This window comes from Bos grunniens, chromosome 4, assembly GCF_055505025.1.
Source record: "Bos grunniens cultivar Pamir isolate PY7600 chromosome 4, Bosgru_T2T1.0, whole genome shotgun sequence".
Taxonomy (NCBI): domain Eukaryota; kingdom Metazoa; phylum Chordata; class Mammalia; order Artiodactyla; family Bovidae; genus Bos; species Bos grunniens.
In genome coordinates this window covers 59,213,056-59,233,129 of record NC_141168.1, presented here as the reverse complement: position 1 = coordinate 59,233,129, position 20,074 = coordinate 59,213,056, and the positions used below count along the sequence as shown (strand labels likewise).

The 20,074-nt window shown below is 48.6% G+C and overlaps 1 protein-coding gene across 4 annotated transcripts in view; it reads right to left on the bottom strand.

Moving 5' to 3' along the window:
- EEPD1 (endonuclease/exonuclease/phosphatase family domain containing 1) overlaps positions 1 to 20,074 on the bottom strand; it is a 124,327-nt gene that overhangs the window by 9,152 nt on the left and 95,101 nt on the right. For all 4 annotated transcript variants that reach the window (XM_086396555.1, XM_086396556.1, XM_086396554.1 and 1 more), the window contains exons 4-6: positions 5,580 to 5,690; positions 2,575 to 2,709; positions 292 to 430 (exon numbers count right to left, since the gene is read on the bottom strand). In XM_086396555.1, coding sequence (XP_086252681.1) covers positions 292 to 430; positions 2,575 to 2,709; positions 5,580 to 5,690 — 385 coding nt within the window. The remainder of the gene's footprint in view (positions 1 to 291; positions 431 to 2,574; positions 2,710 to 5,579; positions 5,691 to 20,074) is intronic.

Here is a 20,074-nt window from a genome sequence, read left to right as displayed (position 1 = left end):
AGTTTCTCCTTCTCCCAATCCTGTCCATCAAAGAGAGGCTGAAGAGCCACAAAACCCCCACCACGGAACCCACATGCCAGACCCACAGAGACTAAGTTGTGAGCGTGCACGGGGCACTGAGCTGCCCAGGATGCAGGCGGTATGGTGGTTCCCTGTACATCCCTCAGTACGCATCGCTGCCCACAGGACAGCCAGCCTAAGGGAGGGGAGAGACGCTGGGAAGGGGCACCCCTCACCTATCCTGCAGAAGTGGGAGCCGCTAGCCCAGCCGCACAGAAAGATGGTTCCTACCTTTCAGGGTTTCCTGCAAGGTCTGTGTGAAGCTAGCCCAGCGATGGCTGTCACTGTGATTCTTGCTCAGGTTCTCACCCCCTGGGAGGGTCAGGGTCGCCAGGTGAAGGTTCACCAGCGTCAAGTCGTGACTTCCTACCTGGGCAAGATGAAACAAAGCGCCAGACACAGGGTGAGATGCTCTTATTGCCTGCGTCCGTTACCTCCAGCCCCCACGCAGCTTTGCAAACACTGACCGTGGTAAAACTACACAGGGCAGCTCACCCCGGAGGAAGCAGGGGCAGCATCGTGAGAGCTTCCTGAGGCCCCTGCAGGACCGAGACCTCTCTTGTCTATCACGGGGACCCCCTACATTGCACCCCTTTACTCCTCCTTAGGGCCTGGAAAACCAAGCACGTCTAGAAACGTCAATTTTTTTTGCTTTTTTCCCTTCTGAGCAACTATGGAGGAGGAAGAGGTAACGTTAGCAGCTGGTTGTTAATGAAGACCTGGGGCTCTCCCCACAGGGCCAGCCTGTCACCCCCTACCCCTGCCAGGATTTGCGGCTGGGCCCCGCCTCCTTCCCCACCTCCCCACATCCCACCTACTGCTATGTGCTCCCTTCCCCGCTAGAGATCACGGTGCCTGATGCTCAGTGATTTCAAACATGAAGAATGAAAGCTGGCTGAGCCCTGGTAGCACAGGCTATGCCGCCTCCTGCATCCCCAGAGCAGCGGCAGAATCGTGACATCAGAGTCAGTCTCCTGGGCACCAAAGCAGTGCTCGGCTGCTCTGGGTTTGGCAACCCCACCCTTCTGTTATGGCAGGGGTGTGCAGAGGGCACCCCCAAGTGGGGGCTGCCAGTTTCATCTTACAGAGGTGACCCCAGTTTGCCATCACCACCGCCCAGCCAGGAGAGCTCTCTCTGAAGCTGTGGCTCTGACCTCAAGGGAGACACCTTCAGACCGTGGGCGAGGAAACCCTGCCTGGGGAGAGAAGCCACATCTCTGTCCCCACAACTTGCTTGACCTAGGATGTGACACGAAGCACAGGAGCTTCATACCTGTCCAGGGGATCACTTCATTCAGAGGATTTGAGCCAATAATTCACAATCTGAGAGCATTTCTTAATGATCTTTAAAACCAGCCCACCTCTTCAAGACACTAGCTGGTTCTGCCTGTTGCCTTGCTTGGCCGAAGCCAGTGCAGCCACTTAACATACAAAAGGGACCTGCGGAGGAGGGTTCAGGGGTGATAGCTGGCTGACTGATACACCAGTATCCAAAGCACAACCCACAGACACCCCGGGTTGTGTGCATGCACACGGAATGCCAGCACCTCTGCAGCTTTGCGAGTGCGGAGGCGGGAAGTGTGGGCTAGACACCCGACCACAGTCAGCACAGCCGCCAGCTCACGGGCAGCCCCAGCCCGGAGCTGCCAGAGAGAAACTGTGCTGAGGTCTGCGGCAACTCTCTGGCTCCAGAACTGCTCTGGAGCATATAGAAGGGGGTGTCCCAGACGCCCAGCAGCTAGCTTGCTGGGCTCTGTGACAAGGGACCACTCTCGCCCGACCCTGTGACTTCTGAGGGGTAAGGCCAGCTGCTGACTTGGTGACCTGTTTTGGCTGATGCCTTTTCCTGCCTCCTGATGCCCAGTTTCTGACTGTTTGCTGTGCATGAATACTTCCCAGGGCATCCAGGGGAATCGAGAGACAGCTCAGGTCAGTCTGCTTGCTGCTCCCAACTCTGGAGAGAGAGGGCTTGTCTGGAAGTGTCAGTGGCCCCACCACCCAGAAGCTCCTTCTGAGCCCCTTCCAAGCCCCAGTGACCCCTGGAGGGCTCCCCTTCTCCCTAGTAAGAGAAGGGTGTCCTCAGAGCAGTTCAGCTGCCCTCTAATCCAGAGATTCCCAAACGAGCAGCTTCCTTACCCAGCACTGAGAGCACTGATGAAGTGCAGGAGGTGATTCTGGAAAACAGACATTGTGTGTCTGGGGCAGGGTCCAGGAAATCCTGATTTTAAGAAAATCTCTCCAGGTGATTCTGCTGCTTATCAGGTTTGGGAAGCAGCCATTTGACTTCCTTCTCACCCAGAGGTCCAAGTTACCAGAGCTATGATCTCCCCCAAATTCCTCTCCTTCCTGCTCTGGACAAGCTCCCCAGCTGAGGGAACCCCAAGTGTGTGTGCTGACCCAGCCCCAAGAGAGAATAAAACCAAGGCAAAAAGGTGGGCTTCTCTGGCTCACAGTTCAAAGTGGGCTTTTCTCCTTTTCAGAAGGAGTGGCCCCACACAGCAATAGGAGCGATACCTTGAACCTCGCGAGGTATGGGCTGGGGCCCACCGGCTTCCCATGCCCGTTGCCGGGCGAGCTCTCCTGCCAGGCGGCATCTCTCAGCTCCACCCCGGCCGCCGTGTCCCACAGGAACCCCGCAAACCCGGCACCCTGCGGGAGAAGACGAGGTGTTAGTGTGCAGAGAGGTCTGTCTGGTGGGGTCCTCAGCCTCAAGCTGAAGAACAGCAGGCAAGGCTAGGAGGAGATAAAGGGAAAGTAGCAAACTCTACGCTGGGTCTGGGGGTGACCTGCCTGGGGGCTGTTTCTGAGACAAAAGCACATCCCCAAACCACAGCATGTTCCTCCTCCTAGTCCCCCTGACAAATTTCCCAGACCAGTAATTTCAGGGAGGTTCACACAGCTGGGGTGCCTGGGCTCTTCTCTGGCAGGGGCACATTGTGGGGGGAGACCCCAGACTAGGCACAGAATTATCTTTTTAATCATCACATCCCATAGGACAGCCACTCACGTGCCCACTTGTCATGTGAAGACTCAGCTGCTTAGAGAGGTTAAGTAACTTCCCTGAAACCCCACAGTCGGTAAATGGCAATGCTGATGATCAAATACAAGACTCCAAGAGGTGGCTTTGGTTACTGAGCAGCTTCCAGCTTCCATTTCAGCACCGCCTGCCACCTCACGGGTACCCTGCCAGGCACTGGCCTGTGTCTGCTAAACAAGGATTCAACGCACAGTATCCTTTAAAATGCTATAGGCACTCTGTGAGTTGAGGGAGGAGCTGTTGATCCCATTTTACAGATGAAGGGGTAGAGGCTGAGTGATCTGAGAGGCAGCCACACACTGTTACCCAGTGGCCTTGACACCTAACCTGGAGCAGGGTTACTGACTTGAAAATCTCCAACAGGCTCCGTCAGGCTCAGTCACGGCCCTGGGCTTGCAAAGAGTGAAAGAGGCCAGGTTTCTGGGTCTAGTTTTCTCACCATGAACATCTAGTACTGTGTGCCTGACACATAGTAAGACACTTTTCTAATGATCTGCTGAACAGATAAATAGTGTTAAATGGACTGTAAGAGTCCTGTGAACCTATATACATGTATGTAAAGTGCCTTTTAAAAAAAGGTGTGAAAGTGTTAGTCGCTCAGTTGTGTTCGACTCTTTTTGACCCCAAGGACTATAGCTCAGCAGGCTCCTCTGTCCATGGAATTCTCCAGGCAAGAATACTGGAGTGGGTAGTCACGCCCTTCTCTATGGGATCTTCCTGACCCAGGGATTGAACCTGGGTCTCCCACACTGTAGGCAGATTCTTCACCATCTGAGCCATTAAAAATATTTTTAAAATTATTTTTATATATTTATTTATGGCTATGCTGGGTCTTCATTGCTACACCAGCTTTTCTCTCGTTGGGGCAAGTGGCGGCTACTCTCTAGCTGCAGTGCATGGATTTCTCATTGCAGTGGCTTCTCTTGTTGCAGAGCAAGGGCTCTAGAGGGCTTCAGTAGTTGCTGCATGTGGGCTCAGTAGTTGTGGTTCCTGGGCTCTAGAGCACAGACTCAACAGTCATGGTGTGGGCTTAGTTGCTCCTCAACACGTGAGATCTTATCGGACCAGGGATGGCACCCCTGTCTCCTGCACTGGCAGGCAGATTCTTTACCAATGAGCCACCAGGGAAGCTCCCCAACCCTGTTTTTTAAGTTTATTTTTATTTTACTTTTGGCTGCACCATGCAGCCTGTGGGAACATAGTTATCTGACCAGGATTGAACCCGGGCCCCTGGCAGGGAGAGTATAGAGTCCTAACCCCTGGATTACTAGGGAAGTCCCCTGTTAGTATTATTTCTATGTGGACTGAGAAGGGACAGTCATGGGCTGGAGTGGTAAAGACCAGATACCTTCCAATTATCCTGTATTTCCAGCCTCCTGGCTACCACCTGCAGTAATCACTTACCCCCCAAACCCAGAGAAATAAGGTTTACAGCACACTTTAAAGTAGGCACTAAAAAGAAAGCTTATTTTCAGTAAGTAACTGGATACTTTTAATTCAGTAAACATTACAATTTAAAAGTCCCAGATCTCCATATCTCTCAGATAAGTATTTATATCATGTGTGTTTATAATGGTATACTAGAGATACAAACAGGCTTCCCACATGGCTCAGTGGTAAAGCATCCGCCTGCCAATGCAAAGCCACAGGAGACGTGGGTTTGACCCCTGGGTTGGGAAGATCCCTTGGAGAAGAGAATGGCAACCCACTCCAGTATTCTTGCCAGGAAGATCCCATGGACAGAGGAGCCTGGTGGGGTATAGTCCAAGGGTCACGAAGAGTCAGACACAATTGACATGCACGCAGCACCAACAACTAGAGATAAAAATACAACATCTGCATTTATAGGAAAATTTTGTAATCCGCTCATAATTAACTATCAGGAGCCTTTTTTTTTTTTTAATCTAAAACTCTACCTATGTTGAATATTTCAAGTGAATAAAAACTGGTCTTGAATACGATATGTGGGAGTGAAAATACATACATAGAGCGATTTACCTAAACCCATATGGGCAATACTAATGAGAGAAAATTCAAAATGAAAGTCTGCTGAAAGTTTCCACAGACCATTTCCATGTGCACAATTCTTACCACTAAAGCAAATATTTCACGTATGAATTAAGTGAATCTGAAGTTCTCAGTCAATGAACAATGGGCTGTCTACAAACTTGGCAGAGGCTAGAACCGTGGAGAAGGGATTAGAAGGACAAAGGACAGAAATACCCCATTTGCTGCCTTGGCTCCAGACAGGATTTCTCCTCTCCTCCCAACACCCCAGCTCCCATTTCCGTCTGGGCAGCAGGCCATTCCTGATCCAAACAGGAAATAAGAACCAGGGCATTTTGAAACAAATGGCAAAGAGCTAAAAAACGGGCAGAAATACAACATTACATCAAGGATGTTGGCAAAGGAAAGATTTTAAATGTCTGTGATTGGAAAAAAGAAAATGGAAAGAAAATCCCCGTTCTGCAGATGAGGGTACCTTTTGGAGCTGAGTCGAGGGCGTCTCTGAAACAACGGCCTTCCAGCATCCCCGGGGCCCTTTCCACTTGCGGATGTTGGGCAGGATTGGCTGGTTTAGCTCCACACAGAACTGTAAAGACAGAGAACACGTCGGTGTGTGTTCCCGCCTAAAGCAGTTCCTGCTGCAGGCAGTCTGAGGAGCCAGAAAATGCAGGACCCTGACTCCTCAGCCTGATCCAGACACTTGTCAGACCCCGTCCTTGTGTTCTCAGAAGCCAGGGTTTATGAAGACCAGGATGACAAAACAAGCCTCGAAAATTAAAAAGCAAACTGTCCACCGGTGAAATATACAATTATCACCTGGAGAATTTTAGCTTAGAGCAAACCATCCTCTTTGTAGCAATCCACCACAAATAGTCCAAAAGCAGTTGTCAGAATCTTTTTAATCCTTGAAAAATCAGTGCTTAAGGTCCCAGGAGAGTCTAGATCAGTATCAAACGCAGAGGGAAGAACATGGATACATGGTAGTTTCCCACCGTTGTTAGAGGCACAAAAACAGACCCCCAGAAGGCAGTCAATAATTGTGAAATAATTTTGAATAGTGATAGGTGGTCACTAGACTTAATGTTGCGGTCATTTCATAATGTATAAAATTACCAGATCACTATGTTGTACATCTGAGACTAATACAATATTGTAAATCAATTATACTTCATTTAAAAAAAAGTACCAACTGACCCTCCCTTCACCATGCACCACCATACTTTTCCCTTGGTTTTCCTCTGAGAAGAAAGACCTCTCGTGGGTGGTGACTATGCCTCATGTGCGTTTTCAGGGTGAGCTTCTTTTTGTGTATGTGTTTCACCAATAAAGAACTGTAAGGTGACTTTATCATCAAGGCAAAATGAAATCGTACAGACAACGTATTAATAAAATGAGGAACTGAAAAACTACAGGTTTCAGAATCCATGGGCCAGCTCCTCTAAGTCATGCCTCAAACACAACCCCATCTTTTGGGGCTGGTTCTTTTAAGGGTCTCCGGAATTTGTCAGATTTGGGCTGTGTTTGAGATGCTCTGATACCTGGTACTGCCCCTTCTGGGTGACACCTCCTGTCCCTTTACTTCATGCACCTTGGGCACCCTACTCAGCCCTTTCTCTGCCCGGTCCTACCAGCCAGTCTCTGGGCTTCCTTTCGGAGGCATCATTGCCATCTCCTCAAAGAGCCACCCTTAGATAACCTCAGCCCCACAGCTTCAGCTTACACTTCTACCCCAAATGCCCCCAAATTTGTACCAGCATCTCAGATTTCTCTCTTGAGTTTTGAATTGTATTTTGACTTCCTTTTTAACATTTCCATCAGAAGATTTCCACAGAAGTACAAACCCAGCAGGTCCCAAAGGAACATACCGTTCCCCTCCCCAACGTGCATCTCAATTCCTGGCATGAGCATCTTTCCAGCCACTCTGACTCTGCCCTCTCCTCCCACAGGCTAGTGCTCCCCAGGCCACATAGCATCATGTCTGTCAGAAGCACCCTCTTTCTGTTCTCCAATCCCACTGTTATGGTCCATTTCAGAGCTCCATATTCTCCCCCCTGGCTCACTGGCATAGCTTGTTAGAGGTCTCTCTGCCTCTCTGTCATTCAATCCCCTCCCATCTGTCCACTGGGTAAGCTGTGATGGCTATGCTGACACACCATCCCTGTGGTTCTCAAAGTGTGGTCCAGGACCCAGGAACATCAGCATCACCTGGGAACTTGTAGGAAACTCTCTGGCCCCACCCTAGACCTACCAGATCAGAAACTCTAGGGTAAGGCCCAGTAAATGTGTTTTAACAAGCCCTTTGGTGATTTGGACGCCAGCTAAGATCTGAGAACCACTGCATTTGCCACTCCTCCCTAAGCATCTGCCTCAGATACACGTGTTGTGGGCAGACAGCGAGTGGTCTGCTGGCAGCCTCCTCCAGGAATGCCTTGGCTGCACAGAGCGGCTCTCATACCCTTCCTGGGCAGTTCACATCCAGCAGCTGAGAGAGGCCAGGGTCTGACGGCCTGGTCTTTGCTCTCCCGTTGCTCGAGCTCTAAGAGAGAAGATGAATCATTTCTCTAGTGACAAGCACTATGGAGGAAACAAAACTGGGTGAGGATGGAGCCCCCGGGAGGGCTACTCTAGATGCACAAGGTTCTAGGAATCGTGCTGCTTTTAGTTACATGTTTATGCGTCTGCTTCTTCCCAGTGGTGGACGCCACAAGAGCAGGGACCGTCCCCAAGTTGCCCTTAGAAAGCCCACCTGGCAGAGCATGGTGCCCAGTGGTACTCTATAACCATCAGCTGGTGAGCCAGGAAACTTCAGAGACGATCACCATCCTCAAATCCAGGTATGAGAGACAAAAGGAGGAATTTCTTCTTGAGGCTATTTAAGTAACTGCTTTGATCTTAATCTGACTTTGAGTTTGCCTGGGAAGGGTTCTCTCTGGGATCTGGTCCTCAGTGACTTTTATCCGTTCCCCTTTCAACACTGCCACGGATGGTGTTATCCCCAATAGGGGGACTTCACCCTGCATGAATCCCCATAGCCAGATGGTCCTGGCTGGTAGCCACCCTTGGGTAGGAAATGAAGCACTCTGGAAAATGCATGCAGAATTTATCGACTCTAACTTTAGGAATCCAGCGAGGAAATGTACTTCCAGAGGGTCCAATTTCCTGCTGGGGAATCATTCACTTGCTGAGTGATCATTAGAGCTGAATCCAAGAGTCATTAAAAAGGAGAACAGCTCTCCAGTGTCCATCTGGTGCCTCACTGCTCTCCACATAGGCAGGCCTGAACCTGGCTGCTTGCCTGCATCTCTGAGGATGCACCCCAGGAACCTCTAGCTCTTAAAAAGTCCCTGAGGTGATTAGCCAACCAGCTCTACTGGAAAGTTCCAGCCTCTAAGGCCATGCTGTGCTGGGAAGAGCAATCTACAGACAGCCAGAAAGCTCATCTCTCCTGACCCTCACAGGTCAGGAGAGACACTGTTTTTCATGCACACCTCTCTCAAAGATGGGCTCTGGGGACAAAGCTTTGTGCTGGTTCAAGTGTGAGCATCAGTATCATCTGGGAACTTAAAATGCTATCAAAATTAGTGTCTGAGTCAGACCTGGCAAGCTGCATTTTAACATCCCTTCCAGGTGACTCTGATTCAAGTTTAAAAAGCTGGTGTTATGGAATGAAGGAAATGTATTTTCCTTTTCTTTGTTTTATATTTAAAAGTCTTTCCCTCACAGGTAAACTCTGGAAGATAAGGAACCATGATTTCTGAAACTTATGGGTCACCTGTATTTTGTATATCTGAAGCCTTGCCCTTGATGTTTCTCTCAGCCCTCAGAGTAGATGATCCTTCTACTTATTAGTACATAAGTATTTCTTATGTTACTGGGGACAATTAATAATATAAGTGGGGCTTCCCTGGTGGCTCAGAGGTAAAAAAATCTGCCTGCAAGGCAGGAGATGCAGGAGACCTAGGTTCGATCCCTGGGTTGGGAAGATCCCCTGCAGGAAGAAATGGCAGCCCACTTCAGTATTCTTGACTGAAAAACTCCATGGACAGAGGAGCCTGGCAGGCTAAAGTCCATGGGGCTGCAAAGAGTTGGACATGACTGATCAACTGAACACACATACACAATAAAATAAGGGACCAAGGAGAACAGTGTTTTTGGCTGAAAGCACTCTATGCCTCAATTTTCATGATCAGCATTGGGTAACAGGTAGGTATTTTCTTCTATTTCTAGAACTTAAAAAAGAATTGCCACAATTAAAAATGAAATTTAAAAAAAGAGCAAGAAAAAATCTGCCAGCTTGATAACTTAGCTGACCGCTTGCACTAACAGTTCACAGCAAATCTAAGGAGGAGAGCATCTTTAAATCCTTGCTACTCAGGGTGTGGTCCATGGACCAGTAGCATCAAGCTCACCTGGGAGTCTGTTAGAAATGCAAGCTCTCAGGCCCTCCCCCACACCAGTGCCCTGGAATCTGCGCTGTCACAGGATCCCAGGGTGCAAGTTCGGCAAGCTTTGAGAAGCCTACTCCAACAGCCCCCTTGTTTGGTCCACGCCATTCCTATTATCCCACCAACAGATCACACTACCAGTTATTCAGGAGGAAGGTGCAGCCCAGAAATGTTAGGCCCAGACATAAGTGAGTTGAATGCGAGATTCCACAGCTGACAGGGTTTAGAGGGAGGTGTGAACTGAAGTCTGTCTCCTAACGTACCGCCTCCCTGTCAGAACAGGTGGACCACGTGGGGCTGGACACGATGCAAGGGGTGGGGCCAGCCAGCCTTTACCGATCCTTAGATTCTTTCTCCTGAACACTTCAAAGGGAAAAGCACCCTCTGAGAGCCCTCAACCTGAACTCTGCCCGAAGTTGATTTAAAAAAAAAAAAAACAGAACAGCTGGTTCTCAAATTTTCTGCTTTGCCCGCACACCAGAAGGAAGAAAATATACTTTAAGCAAAAGTGGTTCCCAAGGGCAGAATGGGTAGAAATGGAAGGGGCAAGGTGGGTATGATTGGAAAAAAGCCTCCCAGTAACTGCACAGATCTGCACAATCTCACCACAGGGCCCTTGCCCACCACCTGTGTTTCTAAAGTCCCAGGGGCTAACCCATCACCTGTATTCAGCAGAATTACACCAGCTCTCATTTTAGACCACAGGTTTGCCCATCCCACCCTGACTGAGTCAGAATCTGAGGTTAGGGCCAAGCTGTGCACTCTCAAGTTCCCCAATTTTAAACTAAAGCTTGAGAAGTTCAGAGGAAAAAAGATAATTATTGCTTTCGAACCTGGTCTTTGCATTTTTAATACCTGTGGTCAGGAAAGACAACTTGTATTGTTCAAAACAAATAAATACTATTTCAGCTCTCCCACTCTGCCCTGTGTAAGCATCTGACTGAGGTCCTTTGCAGAACACCCTGTGAGATAAAGGCAAGGAGGGAGCCCGGCCACCATGTATACATAGGCGTGCAACGGACATTTGTTGAATGAATGAGTAAAGGCATGTCTCCTGGGGATCCCACCTTAGGTTTTTCTGTCCCAGGATAAATTACAAGAACCCCCCAAATGGGCTGGACTTGTTTCTTGAGCTTCAGACCAATTAGGGGATAATATCAGTCTTTAGTATGTGCCCCACAGTTGGCTACTCAGATGCAGAACTTGATTGTCAAGGCCAAATTCACCCCTCTCTCTGCTTCGGCTTGTCAACAGGGAGCCTAAGTCAAACCTTTAAACTCCAATCTACAAGATGCCCAAGTTGCTGGCAGTCAGAAACGTAAAGTCCTAAAAGACAGGACTCCTTTGGCTGTGCTTAGGATGTGCTGCACACATCAGGTCTGTCTGGACCAGTTGACTGTTCACCTCTGCAGAGACAAGAGGTTCCAAGGCTTAACACCAAACTCTTTCTTGGTTGGTGGACTTTTGGACTTCGTTCATCCCTTCTACCCTTCTCCCTTTCTGAAATGAACGCTCCTTGGTTCATCTGGTCCTGACCAGTAAATAACAATGGGAAGGGGTCCAACCTCACCAAGTGCCTTGTGCAGCCACCACCAAGCTCCGCGGTCCCTTCATCTTTCCCGTCCAGTTAAGGTGAAATGAAACCCGGGGCTCTGGGAGCCAGTTACAAAGATGCACTGCTCGTGCTGACCATACAGCTGGAGACAGAATGTCAGGAGGACAGACAGGTTTCAAAGCAAACTCCAGATGGCTGCCCTTCTGCTTCCTGGATGGGCTATAGGGGTATGTTTTCATTTGGAATCCACAGGGCCAAAGTTCCAGATGAAGCTGTTTCACTGAGTTGGCTATTTTGGTTGCTCTTCTGATTCTCAAGGTGACGTCTCTTTGACCGCTAGCTTTCCACTTGTTACCCCCCGTTCCCTCTGTGCACTCAGCAGCAGCTTGTGCAAACAACACACTGTGTGGACGGAGAGGCACTGTTGCCTTAAGAGGATGAATGGCCATCATAGATGAAAGCAGCCCTGTCTTATTTGGTTTTTAATGACAAAAAAATGTTTTTGGTTGCACCACTTGGCATGTGGGATCCTAGTTCCCCAAACAGGGACTGAACTGTGCCCCCTTACGTTGGAAGCATGGGGTCTTAACCACTGGACCACCGGGGAAGTCCTAGCAGCCCTGTCTTAAGTCAGGTGAGGTCAAGAGACTCAACTTTCTTTCATGTGAGTACTACCGGAAACAGAACAAAGGACACAGACAACACTTTGTTTTTGAAATGTTAATAGTAAGCAAGGGCTTAGCTTTGCCAGGATCATCAAGCACATGTATGTTATGGGCAACATTAGAAGCCAGCAGATCTCTGGGTATCTGTCAGTGATCACGTGGACAGTGAAACCATGGAATGGTTAGGGTCCTTAAAATGTCAATATACTCGCAAAGAACACCAAGCCGTGCAAAAGCTGAATAACGTCCGCATGCATGTTAAGTTGCTTTAATCATGTCCGACTCTTTGCGACCCCATGGACTGTAGCCCACCAGGCTCCTCTGTCCATGGGATTTTCCAGGCAAGAATACTGGAGTGGGTTGCCATTTCCTCCTCCAGGGGATCTTCCAGACCCAGGGATCAAACCTGTGTCTGTCTCCTGCATTGGCAGGCATGTTCTTTACCACTAGCACCACCTGGGAAGGATTAATCATGCTTGGCCTTCTAACAATAAGCCAATTACAAAGTTTTCTGGGCATATTTAGACTTTCAGATGTTGATACTTTGTAAGGCCATACTGCCTATGGGGCGGCAATGCACTCATTTATTGCTCTGTCCTAATAAGTGCTAAGTGCCTTAACCATCTTAAAGGTCCTGGCCTCCTCTCCTCAGAGCAGGGCACACACGCAAAATGTAACATGGACACAGAGCCAGGGCAAAGAGTCTGTCACTCCCTCCTTTCCCAGTCTCTATGGAAGAGAAAGAGATCATTCCCACAGAGCCGTGACGAGGTGCAGTCACCTTTGCTCAAATGCACACTCAGGCATGTACGCCAGAGGGGAGACAGGTGCGAGGTATACCAGACAGCCATGACTCTGGGGCCCCCAGGATTGCTCGGAGCCCCTCACCCAACACTGCTGCCACACTGGGTGTATCCGGGAGCCTGTCCCAAGGGCCCAGGTGTCTGTGGAGGGAGAGAGCGCGGCCATTCCTCTGCCCCTGGGGGCTCACTGAACGACAACCATGTTCGAAAATGGAAAGAAAGAAATGGGCTCGTTTCCTTGTAGCTTTGGAAGGGCACTTCAAGTTCTAACACTGCATGGTTCTAGAACGCTAGGAGAAGAGGCAAAGAGGAAGGTGTGGGAAGAGAAGTGTAAGACTAAAAGAGAAAACACAGTGTTCTCAGAAACATTAAAACTCCTTTCTCCCTCTTTCTCTGTGGTAATCGCCCCATGAACTCCATAAAGGAGCGGACTGCTCTGACAGCACATCAGGTTAACTTTCCGAAGGCTTTCTCCCAAACATGGAGAACAGATTCCACTCTTTTGAAAAAGAGCATCAGCCCTCCTTAATGTGCCCTGAGTCCCACCTGGAGACCCCTTGCTAAACTGCCTAACTAAGAGCTTACATTTCCTAGGCAGTCATTCTAATAGGTTTAAGTTTGGACATATCCATCAATTGTAAGAAAACATAGGTGGCCAGTAATTCCTGACCAGTTAGCTCTGACTCCTGTGAAAAAGAGAGCCAGAGGCTGAGGAAGGGCGGGCAAGAGATGAGGACCAGCATTTATTAAGCGCAGCGATTAGGCACTGTTCACACATTATCACATCTGATCCCAATGACAATCCTGCGAGGAAGTTAATAATGCTCTCATCTGACACGTGAGGAAAGCAGGGCTTAGAGAGGGACCACAGCAAGGTCACCCACTGCCAGCGAGTGGGATAAAGTCCAGCGTAGCCAACTCGAAGGCTCAATTGCACTTCACTTAGGAGCGAAGTCTCAGAAAACACGAATTAGACCAACTGCCCTGTGAGATGATGTGTGTCTACTGCACCACGTGTGTTCCAAATTTGGGATCCTCTGGAACTAAAAGCCCCACCACCACCACCACACCGCTACTGTCCACTTCCTCACCGATGTTCCAGGTTACCTGGGGACACTGCCCTCCCAGGGAGGTCAACACATCAGAACTACAGCCTTCCTCCCGGTAGGAGCCAGGGACCAGCGGGACACACAGCCAAGCGTTCAGAGCTTCGTGGGGCAGCCCCTGCCCTAAAGGCTCAGGCCCGTCCTTCTCCATCCATCCAGAGAAGCAGTGGGCTTACCGCCCTTGCATCACTTGGCCCGCGAGCCCCTACTCGGTCAGCTCCATGAACATGCTCTTCCTAGGGACCCGAAAGGATTCTGGAGGACTGTTCATCCTTGTTTAAACACTCCTATCATGCTGAGGAAGACACAAAGCAAACAGGGACGCATTCCCTCCGCCTCCATAACCAGTTCATCACCAGCTGCTTCTTCAGAGTCAAGGGGAGGGATACCCACATGCACTCCTGTCACAGAGTGGCTGCCGGTTCTGGTAGCCTCTCCTCCATGCTCCCAGGAGCTCCTCAGCATATGTTTCCTGGACAAGATGGTTAAAAATAAGCACAGGGGGAGGGAGGGTACTTTGCAAGGCAGTTAGATTTTTTTTTTTTTTGGCAAGGGAAATTATAAAATGGAGACTAAGAGAAAGCTGAAGATTCCTGGAGAGGCAGGTTAGGATGGGGAGTGAGAGGCACAGGGCCTGGGGCCTGGGGCCCTCCTATGGGGATTTTATACTCCTATGTTGCTGCCTCCGTGCTTGTCATCACCTCATCACCCCTTGTTTCCACCCTTCAGGGACGCTTCCAAAGGTTCTTTTCTTCTCTAAAGCTCTTTGGATGCTAAGACTCTTAATCTGAGATGGGAGTTAAGATTGTACTAGTAATTCTGTGGCTTTTTCCCTTCCTTCTCTTTAAATGGAGGCTTATGCTCTGGTATCAGCAAACACAAGCTCATTATAGGACAATTTGTAAATTAGAGAAACAAAGAAAAATTTAAGCAGAATATCACTGTGCAAAGACAACCACTGCTAACACTTTTGGTGGATTCCCTTCTAGGATGTTTCCTATGCATTTAAGCATCTGCCTGCAATGCGGGAGATCTGAGTTTGATCCCTGGGTGGGGAAGATCCCCTGGAGAAGGAAATGGCACCCCACTCCAGTATTCTTGCCTGGAGAATCCCATGGATGGAGGAGCCTGTTGGGCTACAAAGAGTCAGACACGATTGAGCGACTTCACTTTCACTTTCATAGCTGATTATTCATAAAGACACACACGGTTTTGTTCTAATGGTGCCACAGTATTACACACTCTTCCAAACTCTCTCCACGCACCATCTAACACACTCTCATATGGACACAGCATGCTAACCCCCTAGTGGTGGATGTTTCGCGGGCTGGGAGGAACTTCTGCTATTTAGGGGCTCGTTTCATTTCATTATAAACATCCTGAAATCACCTACTATGGTAGCAATAAAACCTCACCATTCTACCCTGTGCTGTACTTAAATCACTCAGTGTAGCCCGCCAGGCTCTTCTGTCCATGGGGATTTTCCAGGCAAGAATACTAGAGTGGGTAACCATGCCCTTCTCCAGGGATTGAACCCAGGTCTCCGCATTACAGGCAGATTCTTTACCATCTGAGCCACCAGGAAAGCCCAAGAATACTGGAGTGGGTAGCCGATCCCTTCTCCAGGGGAACTTCCCAACCCAGAATCGAACCAGGGTCTCCTCCATTGCAGGTGGATTCTTTACCAGCTGAGCTACCAGGGAAGCTCCCCATTCTACCCTACGTGCTCACATTACTTATATCCACATGTCTAAAAAAGATCCCAAGTAAGTTAGTTTAAAATCATAATGTCTTTGTTTTTGAAAGTAAATCAGGAGGCTTTTTTTTTTTTTTCATGTACATACTTGTGATAAACAGATAGCAGCTCAGGGGCCTAGGGAGAGAAGGACCACAGACATTAAGCCCCTGAACTGTGTGGTCAGAAAGGAGGCAATAGACTGTTTCTTACATCTCTGACTGACAGAAGAGGTGGGAGTTTTCCTAAGTAGTTTCTTTCATCTGCAGATAAACCAGTCTCACTTTTATTTTTTCCCTCAAGCTTTGTTTTAATGTCTCTTTAGAGAATTTGTCCTGACATCAACCTGTCAGGACCCTCAGGTACAAAGGGCCAGCAGATCACAAGCCAGAATTCAGTGGGAATGTCCACTGTTCACTGTGGGGCCTTTAACAAAACTGTCCAGACTCAGGACAGCACCCGCAACTCCTTCAGTGGAGGAGTCCTTCCCACATTCTCAGTGTTTAAGTGGGTCACGTTCATTAGTTAAGGGTGAGAATCTGAAGAACACAGACTCTGGAGAAAGGCTGGCAGGACCTAAACTTTGGCTCTGCCACTTACCAAGACTTTGGGCAAATGGCCCCCTTGCTCAGGCCTCAGTTTCCTCGTCCATAACAAGAAATCACTCGGGCCTCATGAGTCAGATATTTCTGAAACGGGGTGCACAGGGCTTGGCACACGGCAAGTCCCGTCTGTTCCTGCGGTGGTCATACAGACTGGGCCCTCCCTCCGTACAGGGCCACAGACAGGGGATCCTCACCCTTGACTCTCCACACCTGGCAGCCCCATTCCCCAAACACACCAGCTGGGGACGTGGGCAGGAGGAGGGGTTGTGGCCAAGCGCCACCACACTGCACGCCAGAAGCTAGAGCTATCCAAACTCAGATACAGAAGGAGAGATGGGACACCATAGTGTTAATATTCTTCTCTGGTGAAGAAGAGAATGGATTCATCCAATCGTTCAGTAAAAATGTAACTAGCACTAAGTACATGGGTACCTTGAGGTGGGCTCTGGAGCTTTAATGGGAGCAAAGGAGTTGTGGTTCCCTGCCCCTCAGAGCTTACAGTCTGGAGATGAGGGGTGTGGGGATAGCAGTGTAGGTACAGCTATTTATTTTTTTAATTAAAAATTTTTTAAATTATTTTTAAAAGTTATACTAATTATACTTCTATTGAGATTATTTCGGGGCCATGTATGTAACACATATGAATTTATTTCATTCTTGCAACAGCCTTCTAAGGTAGGTATTATTATGGCCCTGTTTAATGGATGAGAAAACACAGGCACAGAGAGGTTAACCAGCTTGCCCAAGATCACACCGCCAATAGGGACAGAGCCAGCATTTGAACCTAGGTAGTCTGGCTCCAGAACCCAGGTTCTGCATGTACAGTTGCCTTCTGTCTCTGTAGGCAGTTATGAATCAATAATCATCCAAATGTAAAAATGCAGCTAGAACTTGTGCTGCAAAGAAATGGTTAGGAGCCTGTGGGCCTCCATGATGCTAGCAGTGGGGGTGGAGGTGAGTTTGACTGAGTCAGGGAAGGCTTCTCTGAAGAAGTGAGGCTTGTGCTGGGAATTCCAAGATGAGAAGGCATTAATTAGGCAAAGAGGAGAGGTGAGCATTCCAGGCAACAGGGATCGCACGTGCCAAGGGCCTGTGGTTGGCAGAGCAGGGAGAGTTTATAGGACAGAAAGATCAGTGTGTCTGCAGCCCAGATGGGGAGGGGCAGAAGAGTCGAGATAAGCCTAAAGGAATCGTTAGACACCTGGCCATGGCAGGACCCTGCGGGCCTGAAAGGAGTTTCCTCCCTACCTTCCTAGCAATCCTAAACTCAGTGAAGGGCATGAAGAACAGATCTGCATTGACAAGGACATAGGGCTGCAGTGTAGAGTCAGGCTGGAGAAGGGCCAGACCAGGTAAGTAGTGCAGCAAGAGATGAAGGTGGCCTGACAACAGGAGAAAAGTAAAGTGAAAGGGGGCTCAGTCGTATCTGACTCTTTGCGACCCCATAGGACTGTAGCCTGCCAGGCTCCTCTGTCCATGGAATTCTCCAGGCCAGAATACTGGAGTGGAGCTACCAGAGAAGCCCAGCTAATGGGAGAGCAGTAAATCAGAGAGACGACTAGAAGGTAGCACAACTAGGATCAAAAGAATGAAAACGAACTGGTATGTGAATTTCACTCCAGCACTACTCACAGAGCTAAAAGACAGAAAGGACTCAAGTGCCCACCACTTGAAGAACAGATAAACAAGTGTGCTATTTCCATATGTTGAAATAGTACTGAACTACCCCTTAAGTCGGAGAAGGTGATGGCACCCACTCCAGTACTCTTGCCTGGAAAACCCCATGGATGGAGGAGCCTGGTGGGCTGCAGTCCATGGGGTCACTAAGAGCTGGACACGACTGAGCAACTTCCCTTTCGCTTTTCACTTTCCTGCATTGGAGAAGGAAATGGCAACCCACTCCAGTGTTCTTGCCTGGAGAATCCCAGGGACGGGGGAGCCTGGTGGGCTGCCGTCTATGGGGTCGCACAGAGTCGGACACGACTGAAGCAACTTAGCAGCAGCAGCAGCAGCAGCAGTCTAGGTACAGCTGTGACATCGGGCTGTCCCTGGATCAGGTGGGGAGCAGGAACACTGCACTGGGGAGGTTGCCTCTAGACAGGGTTACCCCAGCCTTCTCTCCACGTGGTTATAATGCACGTGGGACAGACCTGCACAGCCTGGTAATTTTTGGACTATAGAAGCCTCACTGAAGCTTAAAAAAAAAAAAAAAAAGACAGTTTTAGGGCAAATAAAATAAGTCCTCTGTCCCAAATTAGACACCACATCTGTGAGTAATGATTGAAACTAGTTATTCTAAGTGGAAGCAGTTCTGAAAATAGAGTTTTGGAGGATTTTTGCAGCTATTTTAGAAGTGTGCAAGAGAACTGCAGGCAGAGTTATGTACCCCACGTCACAGCAGAAACCCTGGGATGGTCATGCCATGGCTTGCACTAAATATGCCATTCCACAGATCCTAATGTTTTTACATGGCTGGAGAAACACACCAACAATGAAGGTGGATGGTATAGAGTTTCAGTTGGTACTTCCTACTGACACACTGAACCAAAAATTCAACAGGAAACGTCAACCATATATATTACAACATTTTACTTGTAAAGCAAAAAGGCATCTTCATCAAGCAGATGTTAACACTTCCTAAGACAAACCATGGTGACTTAGCCAACCACAGTTCTTTCTCTTCTCGAGTCTTCTTTCCTCTTTGACATTTTCAAGTGAACAGGCTCAAAGAATAAGATGGGTATAGATGGAGGAAGGACGGTCTCTAAGCACCAACAAACCATCCCACAGCACAACTGATTACTGACAGCATTTGTATTCATCAACAAGAGAAAGGGTAGGGGCAGAGGGGGAGAAAGGCGACATAAAAGGGTGGGAAACGACTGCGTAGGTATTTAAATCCGCAGAAAAGCATGGAGGAGCAGAACAAAGCTGGCGCCTTACATCAGTACCCCATCCCTAACCTCCCACACGAACACCTACCTATTTTTTAAAACCCCAAGGATACATTTTCTCAATCCATAAACACTAAAGACTAGATCTCTCTTAGACTCACTCTACGGCAAGGCTCCAGCACTTCCTATATGTGTTTCTGTGAAGAATGCAGAGTTATTTAGGAACTGTCACATTAAACAGAATTAGTACTTATGAACCCTCAGGGAGACTGCTCTGGTGGCCATTTTTCTTATAAAATGCCAGCCTCCAGCTATATTCTAAATGGTGTTTATGCAGCCTCCCATCCTCAAGAGCAATAATCATAAAGACTTCAAAGCTGTGGGTGAAAGTATTATAGATTCATGACTTATTTTATTTTGATTTGCATTATGCCAAATTCTAGTCTCTAAAGCCTGCATATTTCCTATTTTATTTCAGGGCAAACCACATAGATTTGATTCATCTTTTCTGTGTGGGCAGCCAGGGATAGAAAGACCTACAATTTTTCAATCCCAGACACTTTATGGCAGCAAGAACTATAGGCGGGAGTTCGCGAAACAGCGTTTCATCTTGGAGAATGTTCTGAGACTCCTTGATTCTCAATTTTCTGTGCTAACAGGGGGAATGGAGAGACAGACCCCCAAACTATCTTTCAGTTAACCTCCTTTCTCATCACGTCTTTGGCCAAAGGAAATTAAAATTAGCCAAACTGTCTGATGTTACTTTCACAGGCTTTTCAGTTCAGTTGCTCAGTCATGTCCGACTCTTTGTGATCCCATGAAATGCAGCACGCCAGGCCTCCCTGTCCATCACCAACTCCCGGAGTTTACCCAGACTCACGTCCATCGAGTCGGTGATGCCATCCAGCCCATCTCATCCTCTGTCGCCCCCTTCTCCTCCTGCCCCCAATCCCTCCCAGCATCAGAGTCTTTTCCAATGAGTCAACTCTTCGCATGAGGTGGCCAAAGTACTGGAGTTTCAGCTTTAGCATCAGTCCTTCCAATGAACACCCAGGACTGATCTCCTTCAGAAGGGACTGGTTGGATCTCCTTGCAGTCCAGGCTCCCTTTAAATTACTGGAAGTGGGTGGAGTGAAAGCTAACAGGACACAGGGGAGTGTCA